This window comes from Thalassophryne amazonica, chromosome 7 (genome assembly GCF_902500255.1).
Source record: "Thalassophryne amazonica chromosome 7, fThaAma1.1, whole genome shotgun sequence".
NCBI lineage: Eukaryota > Metazoa > Chordata > Actinopteri > Batrachoidiformes > Batrachoididae > Thalassophryne > Thalassophryne amazonica.
The window spans coordinates 107,565,928-107,589,531 of NC_047109.1; the positions used below are offsets into that span (position 1 = coordinate 107,565,928).

Genomic DNA, 23,604 nt, shown 5'->3' on the forward strand with positions numbered 1-23,604 from the left:
GCCTGCCACAAAGTGTGTATGTGTGTGGCTCCAGCCGTGTCTATAGGACATGCTATGAAACACACCCAGACAACCTGATGCAGAGGTGTTCTGACTAAGTGGTTAAAAGATAAAATACAGACAATATTCATATTATGCTTTATATAAGGGTTCCTAATAAACAGATTACACACATACAACACAATAATTCACTTTGGATTTTCTGTAAATTCTATATGCCTTGGAGCCAGGAATAGATGGCACCATTATACACTTGATCAAATATTTATTTATTTTTTTTTATGCAGTGAATACATTGACCAAACAAGAGCAAACGGGAATTTCTGATGTCTGCCAATCCTGATCCAGATCACCTCCAAAATTTAATGGACTCTGCCATGATCTAATATCTATCTGTAGTGCAAATTTGGTGAGAATATGTGTGGTAGTTTTGACGTAATCCTGCTAACAGTAATCCTTCAAAGCCTATACAAAGTGAAAATTGATCCGGAATCCGGATCTGAATCCACATCACCTCCTAAATTTGAGGGAGACTTCAAATGGCCAAATATGTATCTGTGGTGCAAATTTGGTGAGAATCCCTGAAGTAGTTTTGACGTAATCCTTCAAAGTGTTGTGTGTTGGGGGGGGCGTGGCTGGATGTTTTGGTGTTCTTTTCTTTTCTTTGCTCTCCAGGTGGCATGAGGGCTGATTTGTCTGTGAAGAAGGTGCTGGCTGAAGAGTCTTCACCCTCATCAACATCATGGAAAGCACCTGTGCTTGGTGCTCACGTGCAACCTGGACGACTTGCAGCTGAAGCAGATAATTGGATGGCGTTCTGCATTTAAGTCATGTGTGATTCAAGCAGAACTGCCGGGAACTCGACCTTGTGGCGTTCGTTTGTGAGACGCTGAGGACCGCGCCTGGGTTTTGACACATCGAGCCCGTGAAGCAGGGAGGGGTGAGGACACATGCTGTCAGCACACACGAAAGGTAATTAAGTGTTTAAGTACTTGTTGATAGTAACTTGGTGTTTTGTTACACAGTGTACTGGAATTGTAAAGAGAATTGCGTAGTTTGCTTCTCACTGCTGTGGCGTGAAGGATAAGTGATCCTCCACTTGTTGTGAGAGGCTGCTCATTTGCATAAAGTAAAAGAAAGGACACTGACCTGAGTGTGTTGCTGGCAGCGTGTGTTTATTGGAAGATATAGTTGTATCTGTTGATTTACCTCACCGTCTCTTTGCTTCACAGAGAATCAGTTTGTCGTGTCCACCTGGGGGGTGTTTAGCCGGTGGTAGGAAGTCCAGGAGCGCCGGCTTTAATCCTTGCGGGCGCTGGAGAGCGAGCCACGATAACTCCACCAGAGGGACGTTGTTTTTTTTATGTTTTTACACTTTTAAACACAGGTGTATAATAAATAGTTTTTGTTTGGAACCGTTTTCTGGTTATTTTTAGCGCTGGGTCCTGTCTGACGCAGGTTCGCTCCTCAATCCGCATCGACACATAACACAAAGCCTATATAAAGTGAAACTTGATCAGGAATCCAGATCCGGATCACAGTCATGTGAAACATGTTGCTGAGCTCCTCAACAATGAGGCACCTGCATGCTGGATCATGCCAAGAGAAGCGTGTCTCATGGCCAAAAAGGTCGTAGCTGACGTTCCATCACAACAAAAGTAATACTAATCACCTGAAACTACTAGATAACCATTCATTTGACTTAAAGTCATCTGAGTGGTACCCAAGGACCACCTGAACAGACCTAGTTCCAAAGACATCCAGTCATCCATCACCTTAGGTCACTGTTGGTGCCCAAATCAACCATACAGTAAGAGAGGAAACACCAAGACCATACAAATGAGACCTTTGTTCTCCTGTGAAGGTATTGGTCAGTGACCTCATGACTCCATAACCTCTTCCCAAGAGTTTCTCAAGCGCAAAGTCTGCCATCCCAGAGATGTGAATGTTGCTGCTGAGATAAGTAAATCTCAAGTTCAAGTTCTACACTCTTACTGCAAACCAATCCATTGTATTTAACACTTACTCCCTACACTATTCAAACCAGTGAGGCATAGATAAATTTCAAAACGTTCTCACGAAGCCTCTATAAAAAGAGATATTTACTGATCATTACAGAGCACACCCAGTACTAATAATCTCTGAGGTGGTGAAGAAGATCAAGATAGAACAAGACACACTCTCAACATCCATCTCTTAGAAATCACTGATAACTGCTTCAACGTGTGCATTAATATTGTTCTCTCTGTCCGTTTCATTTTCATCACTCCTGTTAGACTTTTGTCTGTCCACAGTCTTACGGCATTGGATCAGCTGCAGACAAAGTATAAGAGGTATTGCTTTAATTAAACTGCTTCTCATACAGTCATTCATCAGAGCATCATTTGTCTGCTTTTGTCCAGACACAACAAACTGAAAAACTAAAACAGCTACAGTGTGTACACAACATATGAGCCAATCGGACACCTACACCAGCTTTACCTGTTCTGGAATAGTTTATAGGATTCTTAAACTGGCTTTTCTTCTCCTTTCTACAGTTCATGTGTCAGATTATTGTTTTAATATTAGTATTCAATATTAGTTTATGCACCAATGACACCAGTTCAAATTCTTTGTATGTGAGAACTTACTTGGCAATGGAGGCACCGCTCTTTGACTTTGGTCAATGTAAATGTCAACAAGCCAACCAAATGTTCTGCAGCACTCAATAAGAACTGCTCCTCTTTCTAACTTTAATTTAAGAATTATGGAGTCCACTGTGACCCTGGAGCCTTTGATGCTGCAGAATTTGGTTTGTTTTTAGCCTTGCAAAGATCTGTGCATCGACATTATTCTGACCTTCTTAACATTTTTAAATTTATGGCCCTGACCTTGAAGCTCTGTGCTGTATGGCCTAAAGCGCATAATGCTGTGCAAATGTATTTGGTGCCTGTGCGTGTCTATGCAATACTAAAATGTGAGTGCAAAGCAGTTCACAGTTCACAAAGATGTTTTACTCAGACACCAAATTAGTCATGGATATGTCTTGAGTGTTACAAGGAATTATTCAATCATACCCGCCCACCATTGCCTTTAACACCCCTATTCCACAGGGTACCATTCTATTATGATTGCCCACGTCCCAGAAAAAGTGCAAAAACAGGATGAAACTGCTTACTCCAGCATGCTTCCTATCAGGCTGTCTTATAAAGTGCACACTTGGCAACTGGCTGGCTTAAAAAGCACACACCTGGCAACTTGCTCGAAAATGAAAGTAAAGCTGCGCCCGGCTGCATTCTCAGCCAGAAATGCAACAAATACTGCTTTTGCTTAAAATTTTTACCCCAGTTGAATACAAGCAAGTTTAAAGATGTTTGAACATGACTGAAGCTACATGGTGACCCCCCCCCCCAAAAAAAACAGAACCCATAAAATTGTCATAAACCCTCCAAAGGTCTTAAACTTGAGTCTGTATATGACCATTCCCCAAAGTTCCAGGTGTCTTGGTCGCTTTGCATAAAAGTCATGTTCTCTGTCATTTCCATGGTTGATCAAGACATGTTGGGGAAGACGATTGTTCCAGCTGTATTCCCCAGCATGTCTTGGTCAATTTTTATGGGTTCTTTTTTAAATTTATTTATTTATTTGATCACCCTGTATTAAGAAAGACTACTGACACCCGGAATTGATGGTGTAATGGTGCAAATTTGCCCAATTGGGATGAAATTTTTGAACAGCTCTAAAATTTCTCCCTGCCTTCAAAACTGGTGCCGATGATGGCCGTAACTACTGTATATACCAAGTTTGTTCAAGATAGACAAAAGATGGATCAAGAAGTTGCTGTGATGCTTCAAATCATGCTTGCTATTCAGGGTGAAACAAGAAGGAACAGGAATAGGGGTATAAGACACAAGTGTACCAGCATAAGATGCATTGCTATCCAATGGGTGAACTTAGAAATAAGAGGCATTCTGGTGAGGACCACCTGTGTTCCACATGACATCAGCATAAGGTCAGGGGTGGGCAACTTGTTCCAGAAAGGGCCAAGAGGATGCAGGTTTTCTTTTCAGCCACTGACTCCACCAGGTGATTTCACTGATTACTACTTTGAACAGATGGAATCAGTTAATCAGTGAAACCACCTGGTGGAGTGGGTGGCTGCAAAGAAAACCTGCACCCTCTTGGCCCTTTCTGGAACATGCTGCCCACCCTTGGTGTAGGTGGTTCAGCTGGGCTTTGTGACAGACCTTGCATGCGAAGTCTTGAATGAATAAAAGTACAAGACTGCAGAAAATGCCACACTGAGCCACCTGCAGCTCCTATAATGGTAAGATAAAAACTGTTCATGATGTCTGCTGTGCTCTAAAACAGACATGGAGTGATTGACTTTTTGTCTTTGTCTGTTCAGGAGGATGGGCAAACATTTAACATCGCTCACATGGCACTTAGAAAATGTGTGGCCATTCGTACTATTAACACAACAACAGTCAGCAGACAATCACTGTTGTGCTGGCAGTGAAATCTGTCTAAGTGTCCCACGAGTGTGGCTTTGGTGTGTGCGCTGAACTGACAGGAGGCGTGGCCAGTGACAGAAGCAGCTGTAGACATCTGTCATTCTGGACATCCCAGCTGGACAACACATACTGTGTTTGGATGGACATGGACTAACAACTGCCCACTGTGACACGTGTGTGTCTGCTTGCTGTCATCACTTGGACATAAACAAAACATATATCGCTGTGGTGGTGGGCTGCAGCATGCATGCGCTCACTCCCTGCAGCCCATTGACAGGCTACCCCCAGGTTGAAACGGACCGTTAGATCATAACACACAGCAGACGATCTGACTGTCACATCAGCCATGTGAGCCCTGTTTCCACTTGACGTGGTGTCATTCCTGCAGCATGCCGTCCACAAGACACGCGTGTTGGGCAGGACACGTGCGCGAGCCAGCTGGACACACGCCAGCAGATGTGGACATGATGAGACGAGCAAACTGCTTCTCATTCATGTCATTTCATGATTGTATGTCTGTGACCATGGGTCATCTATAGAAGAACAGATGGATCATATTTGTATTGTCCGCTTGATAAGATGGATTCAATATACTGCAATGTTTTTATATGGTATGTGGTTTTATTTCTTTTTAAATATGTCCATGTGCTTCCTGATATCAGGCATTTTCCTGCACCTTTTACAGGGCAGCAATGGTAGCTCAGTGGTAAAGTTTCTGACTGGCAATCAGAGCTTTTGGAAAGTGCAGGTTTGAATCCTGTGGGTGACATGTATTTTTTTATTTTCACAGCAGCTGCGCAATGTGGTTACATACTGCACTGTGTTCCTGCGTGCACGAAACCACTGCAACATTTTTTTTAAAATTTTTATTTATTGAGGTGCGCTCATATGAGCTGTTCCGCCAGGAGTTACCCTGAGTTGTACATATTCGCACTATGAGTGAAGCGGCCCTTAAACCAGTTAGTGAGATGACCAAAACTCAACACACTTTTTGACCACCTCTTTATTGTGAATGATGTTGATGGATGTCTATAAAATCATTACTGTAAACGGTGTTCGAGGTCCTTTTCGGAACGAGCTCCTGCGCAAGCTCTTACCATTGAGGACCCAGATCTGTCTAACTTCCCATGAATGCAAAAGTAAATTAGATTTTTCCTTTACTCATCAGGGCTGTACTATTTAAGAGGTGGGTTAACAAAACCAAGTTTAAAGTCTGGACCACCTATTAAAACTGAATGCTCCCTCTCCATTCAGTCTGGTTTGGTTGTGCTGTTTGCCAGCCACCATGATGAGGAAGAAATCCACCTTAGAAATACAATATGATCAATTGGTTAAACCTTTGTGTTTTTCCTTTAACATTTACTCTTGTTTCCTTCTTAATTTTGGTTTTCAATTCAGTTTCATGGTTGCATGACACGTGTGCAGAGTGCTCACGAGGTGTGACCCTAAAACTGCACCTGTTTAATAGCATAAAAGTTGTAATGGACTTTAAACTATATTTCTTGCTTATTTTGGGGCCATCGCACTCTGCTGCAACACAACAGAAATGCACAGGTGTTGCGCCTGACCGAATCTCATTCTTACACCAACATACCTATAGGGTGCGCTGAGGAGAACAAGTGGGCATGCGATTGAAAACACATGGGTGCTGGTGTGTAAACAAGAACTGCATCACTTGTGCACTGCCAGCGACACATGCACTGCGGTGTGCGTTGTTTTGCACCCAGGAGTAAGAGACGCATTTACTTTGTTATTATGGGGTTTGCATCCTGCTTCAAGAGTGAACACAATAAGTTTAAACACTCAAGACAAAGCCTTCATCATAACAAAATATGAAAAGCGTGACAAGGATGGAAAACTTTCTGGATGTACTGCACAAACATCAACTTAATATTCTTCTGTTCTTCCATCACGACCTCAGACAACAGTCGGTGCGCTTCATTATGAATGCTGTTTTATCTTTTGCTTTGATTGATCTGTGTGAACAATTATCACTCCAGCACATGCACACAGATATTCAGCAACTTATTAATTAACCCAGAAACATAAACAACAGAACAGGAATCTTTGTCGATACTTTTCATACTTGTAACATACAAGTAATTGCAGCTGAATACACTGACATATACTCCATGAGAGAGAAAATACAAATATTTGTTTGAGTGTTGACACACAGAACACATGTAGCTTGACACAAATCTGAGATGGCTCCCGTGCTGAACGATGTCTTTTGAAAACCTCTGTTGACTGTTAATGACTTGTTGTTACTACATGGGGTTGGAGTGAGAGATGCACTGATTACAAACCTCATTCCAGGAAAAAATTAAATCTAAATTGGTGTGTGTGTGTATACACATACACACACACACACACACATATATATATGTGTGTGTGTGTGTGTGTGTGTTTATCAACTATGTATCTTAAATACATTTATCACCAAATAGCACCAAATAAATGTATATCACTGTTGATATAATCTAAAAATGTGAATGAAGTGGCTCTACAATCCACCAAGGCTGAATTCTACTTCACCAAAATTGCAGCCGGGGAGGGGCGTGGTGTATAGCCTCCTAGCCTCCTTCGCCACCTCTGTAACAACTGCCAAGATGGCCTACTATAACGACAAGATCAGCAACACTACAGACTCTCGTAAACTGTTTTCTACCTTCAAATCATTGCTCGACCCTCCTCCCCCTCCTGCTGCCACAGATCTTAACCCAGACAACTTTGCAACCTTTTTCAGTGAAAAAGGTAGCAAACATCAGCAAGCAATTCTGCGACCCTCCCTCCTCCTCTGAATACTCACCTCAGGAAACCACACCCACTGCTGCAACATTCTGTGAATTTACTCCACTCTCTGAAAGTGGTGTCTCTAAACTCATGACCGAGAGCCGTCCCACTACCTGCCTACTGGACCCAGTGCCTACAAACCTGCTTCAAGACATTGCTCCAACAGTGGTCCCAGTGATTACATCCATCATGAACTCCTCACTGTCCTCTGGCACCGTCTGCCTTCAAACAAGCAAGGGTAACACCGCTACTGAAAAGGCCTACACTCAACTCAGCACAGGTTGAAAACTACTGCCCTGTCTCACTGTTTCCCTTTCTATCTAAAACCCTGGAAAGTGCAGTTGCAAAACAGGTTACCAACTTCCTAAATCAGAACGCCCTACTGGACCCAAAACAATCTGGCTTCAGAAGTGGACACACAACTGAAACCGCCTTATTGTCAGTAACTGAAGCTCTGAGGACTGCAAGAATGGAAGGACTATCCTCTGTCCTCATCCTACTAGACCTATCAGCAGCCTTTGACACAGTCAACCACAAGATACTCCTTAGGATACTCACAACCATGGGAATCACTGGTGCTGTCCACTCTTGGTTCAACTTCTACCTCTCTGGATGCTCCTTCAATGTGTCATGGCAAGGAAAATTGTCTTCAACTCACACCCTCACCACAGGCGTACCCCAAGGATCAGTGCTGGGGCCCCTTCTGTTTGCAATGTACACCACTTCCCTGGGAGATGTCATTCGAGCACATGGGTTCTCCTATCACTGCTATGCTGACGATACCCAGATGTATCTGTCGTTCCAACCAGATGACTCCACGGTTTCAGCACGCATCTCAGCCTGTCTCTCCGACCTGTCAACATAGATGAAGGAACACCACCTACAGTTGAACCTGTCCAAGACAGAGCTTCTAGTGATCCCAGCTAAAGAGTCAATCTGTCACAACATCAACCTCAAGATGGGCTCTGCCACTGTGGCCCCAAACAAAGTCGCCAAAAACCTTGGCTTCATGATCGATGACCATCTGGCATTCTTCAATCATATTGCATCAGTCGCCCGGGCCTGTCGATTCGTGCTGTACAACATACAGAAAATCAGACCCAACCTGACCCAACTGCAACTACTGGTTCAGGCCATGGTTATCTTCCATCTGGATTACTGCAACTCCCTCCTGGCAGGTCTACCTGCTTGTGCAATAAAACCACTGCAGATGGTCCAGAATGCGGCAGCGCGTTTGGTGTTCACTCAACCCAAAAGGGCCCATGTTACTCCTCTATTTATCAAGTTGCACTGGCTACCGGTGGCTGCCCGGATCAAGCACAAGGCCATAACCCGTGCCTACAAAACCACCTCAGGAACGGCCCCAGCTTATCTGAAGGACATACTAAGGCCGTATGTTCCTGCCAGAGATCTGCGCTCCTCCAACACAAACTGCCTAGCCATGCCCCCTGCTCGCTCTAAGCGATCCCAGTCAAAACTGTTCTCTGTCACCGTCCCTCAGTGGTGGAACAAACTTCCAGAAGCAACAAGACTAGAATCATCTCTCTCAACCTTCAAGAAGCAAGTAAAGACACTCCTCTTTCGTGACTATTACTGCACTGATGCCTGAGCTGGCCCAGACCCGGGGTAGACTCTAAGGCATGTTGTGTGTTGGGTTTGTGGGCGTGTGTGTATGTGTGTCTACTCTACTTAACCCTGTGTTAATGTACTTAAATTAAAAAAAAAAAACTAACCCCACTTGGCATTTGCACCTATTGTTCTGTATATTTCCTGTGCACTTTGTATTTGCAAGTGTTATATGCTATGATTATGTCCTCAATTGTAAGTTGCTTTGGATAAAACTGTCTGCCAAATGTAATGTAATGTGTATGATATCATTAGGCCATGCAGAAACGTCTTGAGGTAAGGTCTGTCCTGGTCTTGAGCATGGTTAGATCATTTTGCATTATTTATTGTGCACTTGTCTTGCATGTCTGGAGAACTACAACTCCCTTATTTGTGGCTATACTAAAATATGAAATGGACGAAATGAAGCTTGATAATGGTTGATGGTTTCAACTCTACCATAGCAGCAGTTAACCATGGTGTCCCCCAGAGATCTGTCATTGGCCCCCACCTCTTTGCCATCAACTTGCTCTCCCTTGGTCAGATCATCCGCAACCATGGACTTAGTTTTCACTGTTATGCTGATGACACCCAATTGTATATCAGCACCATGCCTTCCTCACAATTTCCACCAATACAACTCACCAACCAATACAATGGTTGACTGATAACGAAATGGGGGTAAAACGTTATGAAATGGAGCAAACTTACTCATTGACTGAAGCTTCATCTTTTGAATGCCAGATGGCACACATGCCCCTACTATACATGTACTGAGTGCATCTCACAAAAAAACAAAACAAAACAAAAGCCAAACAATTAAATACAAGTACTTATTTGGAGTTATTCTGGTTCACTTTGCTCCCTTTCATTACATTTTAGCCCCAATTTGTGATTATCAGTCCTCATTTCACCCCATTTCACTCCATTTTGTCCATTTCCTATTTTAGTATGGCCTCTTATTTGGGCAAATTTATGTCATACTTTGCAGTTTATTTGTCATTGTCTCTTCTTGCCTGCATGAACTTATCCACACCAGAGATCAATGAATAATTTGCAATCGGGGGCAGGCACTAAGATAAATAAAAACAAAGAAAAACAAGCAGCCTTCTTTCTGGTGCACATGGCCCATCTTTGTGTGTGGATTTCTGTGTGTGCACACTTGAGCATGTGTGTGTTCCCGTAAAGGGTGAGAGTAGACCTGAAGGATGAGGAGGCTTACCAACACACGTGGGCACAGTGCCGTTCCACTGGGCCAGGGCGTTGGGCACGGCCTCACACCTGATGGCGTTGGAGCCGTGCAGCGTGTAGCCTGGATTACATTCAAACAGAACCGCCATATTGATGCCAAAGTCGTTCCCTATCCGCTTCCCAAAGCGGGGCTCGGGGACTGAGCTGCACTGACTGGCGCTTGTCCTGGGGACAGCTGGGATAAAGAAATAAAAATGGTGGGAGGGAGCAAGAAAAGAAAGACAAAGTATGGCAGGCAGAAATGGATGCAGCACAAAGAAAGACAGAGGGAAGAAGGAGTGATAGAAAGACAACAACGGCAGAGAGGAATGGTGAGGCTGTTGTGAACCTCCCCTCATGCTGCCTTTCACAGTCAACGGTCTTTGACTCCACACCGTGCAGCTGCACAATGACTGCCAACCACACCCCGCAAAACCACCATTTGGGTGATGAATGGACAGAAAGTACCTTCTTTAAAAGCATCTTTTGAATGCAAGATAATCAATTTCAAGCACCTTTAAAAAAGAAAGGAAATAAGTTTCCACTTCAAAACTCTTGAGAGAAAGAAGTCTTACCTTGGTACACAAAATGAAATCCTTTCGCTGTTTCAGTCCCATTTGCAGAGAACTTGAGTGTTATTTTGTTTCCTGAACTCAAAGGAAGTGTCTCCCCTACAAGGCAAAAACAAAAGACATTGTGAAGACTGCAACTGATTTTTTAAAAAATATTTTAGAAGTCTTATTAATGAAAATCTTTTCTACTTGTGATCTCATTTATTCAGATCACAGAATGCATCACTGCTCATTATCTCAAGGTTATGTTCAATTAAGGGGAAAAGGTTTCATAAGTGACGATTTGGGCTAAACTGAGTGCTGGACGTGTTGTCCCGCCTGTATTGAAACGCTGATATCTGCAAATTTGTTTTACCTGAGTGAGATCCATAGATGGAAGAGAGGAGGGCAGCATCTGTGGAGGAGCCATCGTAGATCTCAACCACATCGCTGGCTAATGTCTGGAACACCACAAACTGACCAAAAAGCACTGCAAAGAAAGAAGAAATCAAATTAAATAATCGTCTTGCTCAGGTCAGGTCTTGGAGCTGTGTTGGTGCCACATGTCATTGCATCCACCACACCACACAACCACACTGGGTACTGGATGGCAATCACGCAAGCAGACAACTGGTCCATTCCCACCTCTCAAAACTAAATATCTATCTTCTGCAGTCTGGTGAAATGTGGGCATCCTATTGGCCTTCTCCAGCCACTAGGGTCCTCAACACAAAGCCATCCGTGTGCTCAATCATGCCCAGAGAAACATGTCACATGGCCAAAATACTGTAGCTGATGTTGCCTCACGACGTAAGCAATAGTCCTTATCTAAGTTTCCCAAGGAACCTGGTGCTTCCAGCGTTACTGTATGATTGTTAAACTCTGACATTAACCAACAAGGTGACATCTAAGAATAAGAATAAGAAAGAAATGTATTAATCCAGAAGGAAATTGTTTGATCTAGATGTCGTTGTTACTTGGTCTCTTTGTAGAATTCTTGTGTGCTGCCAGAACAACTTTGTCTCATGAGTGGACGCTAAAGACTCGGAGCTTCATTGTCCTGCAAAGATATTGGGGTTCCCAGACACCTCTGTCCAGCAACTTGATGAGGCAATCTGAGGCAATCAAAGATGTTACAATAACTCAGTTCAGTTCACTGAGGTCTTACCATCCCTTGGAGGCACTGGCAAGGTGCAAATTAAAATTAAAATGTTCCCAGTCTTGTCAGTGTCGAGCCCTTGCTCTTGCATAACTGAAACATTGAATGGGTATCACAAGTTAATCATTTCTGACACCTCACTTCTGTTTCACGACCGTGCATCCAGTCTTAATATTTCTCTTTCTAAATGACCACCAAGGACAAATTCTACCCGACTGATTAGTCATGACATTCAAGCCTTGAGCCTAATATCCAAAACCTATGCAGGAATGAAGAAAAACAACTGCATAGTCAGCCTGCAGAGCTGCAGTGTGGATCCGATATATACATGTTTGGTTATTCCAGCAGTCACTCTGAGATCCTGAGGGGACAATGTGCAAGAGCAATGAATAGAGCTAAAGAACTGTTGCTTTGGTGCAGAGTGGTTTGCCTCTGACTGCAGATTTTCACTCTGTTGATATATGATATTAAACTTTTGATTGATGATGGTTGATCAGGGTTCCTTAAATGTGACAATAAAATGTAATTTAATGCAGATGCAGTTGGATACGTAGATGTTGAGACTCTTTTTGTTCTGAGCAACACCAGTAACTGTTGTTGTGATACATACTATTTTTGAACATGCAATATTATGTACATACGAGATTGTGATGATGCAGAATTCTGACATCAATATGTTACTGTACACAATTACATGAGTATCTTTGGTGCAAGACCCCAAATGGCTCCACCACGTTACCCTCAGAGAGCTGGAGATAAGATGCAGAAAGAGACTATCCACAATAAGAGTTGGTGCCAAGACAAAGGTGTTGGATGTAACACATTTTGTCTTGGGTTTATCAAGTAAAAGAAAGTGTCAAAACATATTTAACATTTTTTAGGAAACTTCCTTGAAGTACAATTTGTTGTAAAAAGGAAAACCTGTGAAATTTAAGATGATGATCTATTTTGGTCTTGGAGGTTTTGTATATTTTATTGGCAAAAGAAGTACAAACTGGATACGATGGTGCAAACAACCTCTAAAATTAGCAGGTGTAATTTTTCCAAGACCACTGGACATCTACAAGGCCAGACAAATAAATACATTAATTGATAAAAAAAAAAGAAAGAAAATATGGCATTAAGATTTTAAGAGAGCCCTCCCAATTCAATTTCACTTTCAATTTATTTTCCTTTATATAGTAGCACCAAATTACAACAAGGCTACCTCAAGGCACTTCACACAAGCAAGGTCTAACCTTACCAATACCTTGAGCAGGGCTATTCAACTCATTCCAGAAAGGGCTGAGAGTATGAAGGTTTTCTTTGCAACCACCCACTCCACCAGGTGATTTCACTGATTAACTGATTCCATCTGCTCAGAGTGATGTTAATCAGTGAAATCACCTGGTGGAGTGGGTGGTTGCAAAGAAAACCTTCATACTCTCAGCCCTTTCTGTAATGAGTTGAATACCCCTAGACAGCAAGCACACAGGCGACAGTGGTAATGAAACCCAGGCAACTGCCTTAAGAAACATTTCACCTTTCACAGCAGACTTTCAACTATCAGGAACAACCGCACAATAATACAAATAGTACAAATACCACCACTACACCTCTTGAACTCCCTTGAGTCAACACTGACCTAAGTGTTAAAAACAGTTTTTATTAAAAGTTACATACCTTTGCACATTAATGTTTACCATCTGTCTGTAATAGGTATTTATTTTATTCCTTTTTTAATTGGATTTACCATTTTATACTTTTGATGTACTTTGTGTGTGTATGTGTGTGGGTGTGTGTGGATTGTTTTACTGTCTATGTTGTCTGAGCTCACCATGACACATTCTCATCAAGCCTGTGGATACAGCAATGAAGTACTGAATCTTTAAATGTTATCTCGGCATGAAGCACAGTTGAGAGAGTCTACAGCTCCTTCTGGAAGGGATTTAATTCTGATGCAAGTTACATCCCCAGCTAAGGTCACTGAGCTACCTGCTCTACATTTTTTGCTAATTTTAACTAATTCTCTCAAGGAAAAGAATGAATTAAGAAATAGGTGCCACGGTGGCTTAGTGGTTAGCACTGTTGCCTCACAGAAAAAGGTCTTGGGATCGCTTCCCACCTGAGATCTTTCTGTGTGGAGTTTGCGTGGGTTCTCTCTGGGAGCTCCTGCTTTCTCCCACTTCCAAAGACATGCAGGTTAGGTGAATTGGAAACTTAAATGGAGCATTTAGGTGTGTGGTTGTGTTTTTTTTTTGTCTATATGTGGCCCTGCAACAGACTGCTGTCCTGTCCTGGGTGTACCACACCTCTCACCCTATGACTGCTGGGATATGCTCCAGCCCCCTATGAACCTTAATTAGAGTAAACGGTTATAGGAAAGGAATGAATTAAGAATTAGAGGCCATATTTTTATCACTTAAGTACATCCATAGATGATGATGTCTGTTTTCAACAAAGAATGAAAGTCTGGTACATCCCATCAAATCACTTAGTGCCTGATTTATTGAACGTCTGCGTGTGTGAAAAAAAACATGCAAACATCATTGCACTTGCACTTGCAAATACACCTGCATGCTGAGTTACTTACATTGCACAACAAGGATAGCATCTGTCACATATATGAAATGGTGCATATTGTCCCTTCCCTTTAAATATGAATATGCAATTTGGCGTTTATCCACCTGAGTGCACAAAATTCTGGGAGTGAACATGAAAATAGATGAGGTTTGTGCATGCAACACAATTTATCAAGGTCAAAAGGAAATTTAGGCAGTGCTGACTGCATTTGTAATTTTTGCAAGTCTTGGTGTTAACTTATTGTGCTTGACAGACTTCACGTACCTTTACGACAGACTGATGTGTCACACATATAAACACACACACGTACATCACAGGGGTCCCCCGTCTTTTATTGTGAATTATTGCTGAATTTATGTGGAAATGATTGTTGTACGAAAGCTTCAGATATGTGTCGCTGAGATAGATGAGTACTGGAGTGCAGTTTTAAGCAAAAATTAGGCGATAATCGGTGAATTGCTCCTGACGCTCCGGAATGACAGGTGCAGTGAATATGCAGTGAAGGCAGGGGAGTGCTCAGAAGGGGGAGTGCTGAGCTCCTCACACTGGCTGTGGCTGGGGAAGTAATCTGAGTCAGATTGGCATCCTGTCCAGGGAGTACGGTGGCCCTGAAGTGCAAAACACAACAGCAAATCGGACAGCATAACAGCAAATCACACAGCACAACAGCAAACTGCACAGCACAACAGCAAATCGCACAGCACAACAGCAAATTGCACAGCACAACAGCAAATCGCAGAGCACAATAGCAAATCACACAGCACAACAGCAAATCGCACAACACAACAGCAAAGAGAAACGACAACACCATTAACCAAAATGGAAATGGTAGGTACCTTCGGGTGACACGAATCATCGCTGATTGGACGGTGGTCTGTCCTGTCTTGTGAAAGGTTTACATGTTTTCAAAATATGAGCGCCGCTAGTGAAAACATACATGCTCTTAAACTTGAAGGTCGCGCGTGAGTGTCGTCAGCGTCTTCTTTTAGCCTTTTCCCACAATCACTGCAGATGTTTGGTTTTTCCTCGAACTCTTTGCCACAGTTTTGGCAATACATTGCGGCATGTTCGTTTGTTTCTGTTCGTCTGGCACCTGAGTATACGGTCTTCTGGTTCACAGGACAGGACGGACCACTGTCCAATCAGCAACGATTCATGTTGCCCGAAGGTACCTACCTTTCCGTTTTGGTTAATGTTGTTGTCATTTCTCTTTTGCTGTTGTGTTGTGCGATTTGCTGTTGTGCTGTGCGATTTGCTGTTGTGTTTTGCACTTCAGGGCCACCATAAGGGGGAGCCATAGACTCTCATCAGCATGACGCTACGGAATCTGGAGGTAGGCACTAGTACCAAAGGGTCTCGGGGCCTATATAGGACTTCCTGCTGAAACATCACTGTTGGAAAATTACTTAAAACTCCGAATTAGGAGTTTTACTTTGCTTCTTAATTGACGGAGCGTGAGCACGCTCTGTTACGTGAGAGAGCTTGTGTGTAACGAAGCACAAGGCACATACAGTAACTACAAATGGCTGGTTTACATTCATTTTGCACTTATGGCCTTTAACATGAGCAAAATCATCACTGACACACTTCTGTGTACGTCACGTTAACACCCGCTATCAACTGCACAGTTACTCTTAGTAACTCACCTGCAAAACTGAAAAGTTTGGATTGCCCACACAGTTTCACACTCATTAACTGGGATTTCAGCAAATCAGGCACTTAGTGTCAGGACTGGTCAAACGCACACACACACGTGTACACACACACACACACACTGAAACAATTTCACACCGCTTCAGAAGGACAGAGTACATCTGTAGAATGTCTTTCTATATAAAACCTTTAATTAAACCACCCTTACTAAATTACATGTCATGTGAAGTAATAATTAAAGCTCTGTACTCGGTATAATACAGTGAGGAAGAATACTGATGATACACACATGACAATTATCAATACAGAATTATGTAAAAAAAATGTAAATTGTGTCTTGTGTGACTATTTTCCAATTAAGCATTTCTGATAAAATGTCATTATGTTCACGCCCTTGAAGATAATCTGATCTTTCCCCCAAATGAAGAGATATGCTCAAGCGGTTTGCCACGTGTGAGATGTTCATGTCCGTGTGTGCATTTTACAGATGGTAAGAAAACAGTTTTGATCTCACTCTCTCATGCAGACATGCTGAGAAAATTAAACTTCTTTTATGCACTACATTATCTGTCTCTTCTATGTTTTACTGTCTCTTCCTCCTGGTGAACATAAATCCAACCTAACACACCATTGAGCACACGATCGAGCAAATTAACATCAGACCCCTCAACACACACACACACACACACACACACACACACACACACACACACACACACACACACACACACACACACACACACACACACACACACACACAGCTGACATGAAGACCATCTCCACAAAGCCCTGCCACCAGGGATGTCCAACAACCTTGCAGGAGGATCAGGCTGATATAACTGCTCAAAGAAGCTGGGTCAGCTGTACAGACTGTACCATCACGTCCCATGAATCCAATGGGATGATGTGTAGAACAGGGAGCTTTGATTCTTCTGTAAGGAGGCCGAGGGTCACTAGACCACAGACGGTGTGTCAGCTCCCAATAGAGCAGTCTAACAAATCAACTGTCTACCCTCAGTTACATCACATCCCACTTTCTCATCTCCCTGCACATCCTGGAATTGCCAGCTAGTCATGCATTATGATTCCTCTGGATAAAATTCAGAGTGGCCTCTAAGATGAAACAGCTACCACTGTGACCACAGGTAGCACCAACTCAATACACCAGTACAACTCCATAAATTCTGTAGGGGCATAAAGTGACAGTTAATGAACCAATGAAGTGCGGTAGTCGCTCCAACTAGAACACAAGCTGTTGAGGGAAAATTACTGGGCAATGTTATGAAGTGCAGACTTCAAATAGCATTCTGCCGCTAAATGAAAGCAAAGTGCAGTTTCACCTGCTGTTAGCTCCATACACCTGCCTCAAGGCAACATACAGTTAGGACCAAATGAGATAAGGAGAAAAGAAAAAACACTGGAAAGAAAGACAACTGCTAAAGGTAAAATGGAAAAATGGCAACATATGTCTGTCCTTCTGGCTATGAATTATGTAGGAGCTTCTTGTTACCTTCGGTGTACCAGTACAGAGCTCCTTGAGCATGTAACCATACAGTAAAACAATGTAAAACACACACATATTGCTGTACTTTCTGCCTGAACCAGTCATTTTCACCCCACTGCAATGGCACTGCCCACTGCTGACTTAAATAAATAAACCAACCTGCATAGCGTTTTCATTTTAGTTTACACTGTAGCCTGGCACAAAAATAACTGAGGAGCCAAATCAACATTCATGCAGAAATTATTTATTTCATGAGGTACTAATAAAATGACAAGAAAGCCCTCTCAAACTATGAAGTAAGATGCTTGGTGTGTGCTTTGCAGTACAAGTCCGGTATATGACAGTGAAGTGAGATGGAGCAACAGCTTATTATGATATGCCAACCACTGACTGCTCCAGCCAAAATCCATCCTCTTGGTTCCACACAGTGTTCCGTCCACCCTCATACTGCTCACATGCCTTGACTTTGGTTACATTTTACCACATATCTACACAATTACTTCTGATTATTCACCATTTTGGACCATAATATGTGTCAAATCTGATGGAGATGGAGTAAGAAACCCAAATTATAGCCAACAGACGAAAGAAGACAACACATCCCAAATAATGGTGGCTATCAGTATGAACTGGAATAGGATATCAGAGCACAAGCCTGGGAGGTATGTACTGTAATGCAGGCAAAGTTCTTGTATCTTTCCTGAAATCTGGATCTGTTCCAGGCCAAGCAAAGAACAAACAAAATACACACAAACACATTTATACTGCAGAAGAAGTAGTAAGTTTACAGTTGGGTGGACTGAGACAAAGCAGGTGAAGTGTCTTTTCCAAGGACACAGATGTACGTGCTTGCTGCTGAAATATGTAAAAGTGTTAAATTACTTTTTGACGAGTAGTGTAACATGTGGCTTTGTGCCAAATAACCTGTGGGCTTAAAAGAAGGTCTCATTCCCCCTCTGCTGAATGGGATCTTTTTTCTATACAGTATGTAATATAGCTTGTCAAACACACACACACACACACACACACACACACACACACACACACACACACACACACACACACACACACACACACACACACACACACACACACACACACACACACACACACACACACACACACACAAAATGGAATTGTACCGAATAAGATGTTATTTAGGAGGACTCAGAGGAGGCCTGTTACATGCATTGTAAAGGAGTGCCAGCTGTGAAACCACAACTATTTGGAGCATTTTCCTCAGTATGTTCCTGCACACAGATGCCTTGATACAAAGGCTGAAACAGCACAATAGCACACTGACAGAACACCTGCCTGCAGCAGAGAGATGGTTATTATCTGAATATAAGGATGGGCCACAGGTCTTTTTGGATTTACGGCCCTGCCTGGATGGTTGCAAACCAGGACTTAAGGCAGTTCCATAGTGTGGTGGAAACAGCTACAGCTCCCAGACCTCGGCTGAGCAAATACAAATGTATTTCCCACATCAGGTCCAAACTTTTCTCAGCATTTGGTTATAATTGGTTAAAAACTTTGTGAGAGATTGTGATAACCTGTATACCTGTACCTGCATCAGTGCCCCCTCAATTCCCCCCAAAAACCACAAGACACTAACATGGGGAACCGCAGGTTGTGCTGTTTTCTTTAATGCACATGGTTGACCCAGTCTCTGAATAAGACATGATATTCCCTGGAGGGACAGCTCACTGCTGTCGTATTAGCATACCAACACCATGGTCTTTGTGAACACACACGCACGCACACACAAACTCAGAAGTGCACATATATAGACAGCAACCCATCGAACGTGATGCTTATTCCTCCTCTAATCCAAAGCCAGCCATGCAGAACTCCAATCTGCCCCTTTACTGTAATCACGTCCAGCTATTAAGTCAATAAATCATTATAAACTTGTTACTAATTTATGCAGGATGATGATGAATCTTTTGTCCCCTGGGTGTAGTCACGGTAGCGGAACACTGTTTTAAATAGACAACAGCAAAAATGTTCATTTCTGCGCCTTCACCTTGACTCCTCCTGAAGTTGTTAAGATTTTCCTCATCACATTTTTCTTACTTTCTGAGCACAGATCATGTCATTAGCGGATGCCCGTATCTCATACCACAACGCCCATCAGGCATTGTTAATGAAAAAGTGTGCAAGTAGGTTTCGGTCCAACCCTCGTGCGATGGTGATCTCATTTTCTTCCCGCTTCAAAGTAGTCATTTTGACAAGTGCAACAAGAGGCTGTGATGACTTTTTACCGTCCTTGGTGATTTCCGCCCGACGTTAATAAATTTGAGGGAATGATTAAAACGAATCATCGAGCAGAACACCAAAAAATGTGCAGGAAGAGCGTTATCACATGCAGCATACATTTTATGTTACTTATTAACCTGCTACACATGCAGTAGCTTTTTTTTGTGTTTTTAATGGAAATTATTTGAGGAGTGGATGCAGACCCCTGTGGATATTTGGTGGCAGAACATTCACACAGTGAAAATCCCTTGCCAGCACATCTCAGGGATGCGCCTTTGGGCTGGGATCTGGAGTAAGTGCAGGGAACCGTCGTACATTACTGTCCCTGTCATGTTCCTGGAATTATTTTGACATGAGTGCTTTGTGACGAGGCTTGTTATCCTGCTGGAAGTATCCATTTGACAAAGTGCACACTGTGGCAAATGAACGGACGCTTCCAGCCAGGAACAAAGTAAGAACATAACTGCATATTTTATTGTGGATAAAAAAAAAATTTTCACCAGGTTTTTTTCACCAGCCAGTGGTGGGCACAGCTAACCAAAAAGTTAGCTTTGATAACCATTAATCAGATAACTGAAACGTTATCTTTTATGACGATAAATCGATAAACTGCTAAAAAAATTATCTTTATTACAGATAACGGATAACCGATTATTACTATTGATTTGGACGCGGCCACATCAGATTATACTGTTGGCTTCTGATAAACCAGTTTCACTATAAACGCCGCAGGGGCTGCTGGGTAAATTCAAGGATCACAAACACAAAGAACACACATAAAATTAATAAATAAAAAAATAAAACCCCAAACACTGTCATCATCTTTCAAAAGAAGTAAAACACAGTATTAGAAGTCACAGTTTATCTCGGTATTATATACACCGTCATTTACGAGCTAAAAGCTGCCACTTTTTTTCACATGCTTTGAACCCTGCGGCTTAAACAACCGAAATACATCCATTAATACATTGATTGGAAGAGTAAAATACACGTAGTAAATATAAATGCATACCTGTTAGTTTTGGTGGGATTCATCTGAATAAATAATCCACATAAAGCGTCCTTTTAAAATCCAAAACAGTGTCTAAACGTGAAGAAAAGTCCCTCCCTCTGTACCCACAGCTGTGCCGTGAGAGCTCCTCTCCCCCACTGAGTCTTGCCAATTAAATTAAAGTTAAATAAAATAATGTTAAAATTAGTCTGTTTTATTTTTGTGTCGAGTGGACAAGTCACTGTAACATCCAAAGTGAACCTGAACTACACTACCCACATTGATCCCTGTGTTGACCGGCCAATCATGTTTTGAGCTTAATGATGATGTCATCAGCAAGTGACAGGCAGCCAGTCTGCTCTGTGGCTATAAACACACAACAAATGGACTAAAATGTTTGATTTTAGGGTTTACAAACGTTTTTATCTGTTAAAACTTTACCAGCAAAAAAAATGTTATCGGACTGAAAGTTATCGGAACTAAATTTATTGGAAGATAATTGGTCCGATGATGGTTTGAAAATTTATCTGAAAAGCTAATCCGATAGCAAAAACCATGGAAATATAGACCTGGAATGGACATCACATGACTAGCGGCGGGCCGCACGGCGGCCGTTGCTAAGGGTGGAGAGAGCGCCTTGAGCCAGTTAAAGCACCTCTTAAACAGAAGCGAAATGAGGGGGAAAAAAGGCAGCCAGTGTTTCGCCATCAACTGCACCAACTACAAAAACAAATTTTCGAATACTAAAATGAACTGTACAAGAGCCTTAATGTAATTATGTAAAATAAATGTGCATTTTAAAGTCGTTATGTCGCAATTTAATATCGATATAATGAGACTATAACTCAAGGCCATAAATTCTTTTCATTAAGCTGCGTTCACATACAGGCCCGGCGCCAGAAAAAAAATATTAGGGGGCGATGAGTTTATCACAGGGGGCGGGGTCGCCCCCCCCCCCCCCCAAAAAAAGTGCGCACCGGAGGGGACGTGCCTCTGAGCGTGCGTAATGAATTGGGTGCGCTCCTAGAAAGCTCATGTATTTAGGCTACACCGTTGTAAGAGACTGACTGAGTAAGAGTAAAGAGTGATGACAGTATTTTTTAAATTATTATTTGAATGTATATTTTTGATAGCTCTCACATCGTGGCGCCAGGTCCGTTCACATGCATACAAATACGGAAACAAAAACAAAAATGTTTAAATATATTTATATATATATATATATATATATGCTTGCAGTTGTTTAATATGATATGTACATGGTGGTCACAGGCTGCATTGAAATTTTAACAGTGTGGTTGGAGGGGATGGAGGAGGTACTTTTTACCCTGACTGAGGGTCAAAAGTCATAAATTCTGAATGGCTTTATATCTACTTAGTAAAATCATATATATGTTGTTGTCATTAAAAGACTAGAAATAATATTACAGTGGAAAACGCAGCAAGGTAAATGAGCACAAGGCATACTTCAGATTTATATTTTAATACATAAGGATTGTTTATCCAGGCATGTATGGGTTCATTAGAGCTTTTAATCAGCTTGATATACAACTTACAAGGCTTCATTTATAAAAATCCATTGAGAATTATGATGACAGGAAAAAAACATTACAGTAAATGAACAGAATGGCATATTTTTCCCCAAATTTCCACACTTTACATAAAACATTTTTTTTCTACCCAGTCATGTATGGGTTCATTAGAAAGAGCAATTAAAGGGCTTTAAAACAAGCATACTTTTATTAAAATCTGTTAACAAATAGAGCAAGAAAAGCAAGCCAGTTTGTCGTAATTTCCCCAAATTTCTGCATTTTACATAATGTTTTTCACCCACACATGCATAGGTTCATTGGAAAGAGCTTTGAAAGGGCTTTAAAACAAGCCTACATTTATGTCCCCTTCTTGCATGGTCCCTCCATTTTTGAGAACTACCAGCTTCTGAAATATTTACTATACAATATTACACTATTTGCATTCCTTAAAAACTGATGTAAACAAAGTCTAAAAACTTGAAACTTTGAAAACTTGATGATTTGTATTTACAATCATTACCATGTTTGGTTGCCACAAATCCCCCAAAATACCACATGAAGCTTTCAATGACTTCCTGGACTGGACCATGAGAAGTCTGTTTAATCTTCTGAAATATTCACTTGTCTCAGCAGCTCCATTCATTTCTCCTTGGCCTTAAAATCAAGAGACTCCAAAGAAGAATGTATGGAGTCATGAGATCACCAGAGACAGGTGGTCGGTGACGCTGGCACCTCAGCAAGAGAACAAAGTGTGCCATTTAAAGTCAACAAAAATGTGTCCACCCCTTTTGACTTTGAGTTGTGTCCATCGGCACTGTTGCTTTTACACAAGCGTTAAAGATTATCAGCGCTGCCTCACACTGACGTGGGACCTCTTGCGGTCGCTGTTTGCAGATTTACATTTATAGTTTTGTTTTACAAGTCTTTATGAAGCGCACCTTCTAAAAACAAATGGAAAGAGAATGAACTGGTAAAATAAGAGCGATATAAAAAAATAACCACACACACACACACACACACACACACACACACACACACACACACACACACACACACACACACACACACACACACACACAGATAAACAGAAGACATACGTTGTGTACAGCAAACCAAAATGGAGATAGACAGCAGGTTTGTATCATTTTGTCAGACAACAAGAACAATTCCAATAAAATGTACAAACCATAACAGTGACAGTTGCACAGACAGACATATGCCAGGTCTATAAGTATTTGGACACGGACACAATTTCTGTAATCTTGCCTCTGT

General features: G+C 41.9%; 1 protein-coding gene across 1 annotated transcript in view; it reads right to left on the reverse strand.

Moving 5' to 3' along the window:
• The window catches only part of LOC117514727 (CUB and sushi domain-containing protein 3-like), an 885,172-nt gene that overhangs the window by 363,116 nt on the left and 498,452 nt on the right, over positions 1-23,604 (reverse strand). The window contains exons 32-34 of the mRNA XM_034175291.1: positions 11,049-11,162; positions 10,697-10,792; positions 10,114-10,317 (exon numbers count right to left, since the gene is read on the reverse strand). Coding sequence (XP_034031182.1) covers positions 10,114-10,317; positions 10,697-10,792; positions 11,049-11,162 — 414 coding nt within the window. The remainder of the gene's footprint in view (positions 1-10,113; positions 10,318-10,696; positions 10,793-11,048; positions 11,163-23,604) is intronic.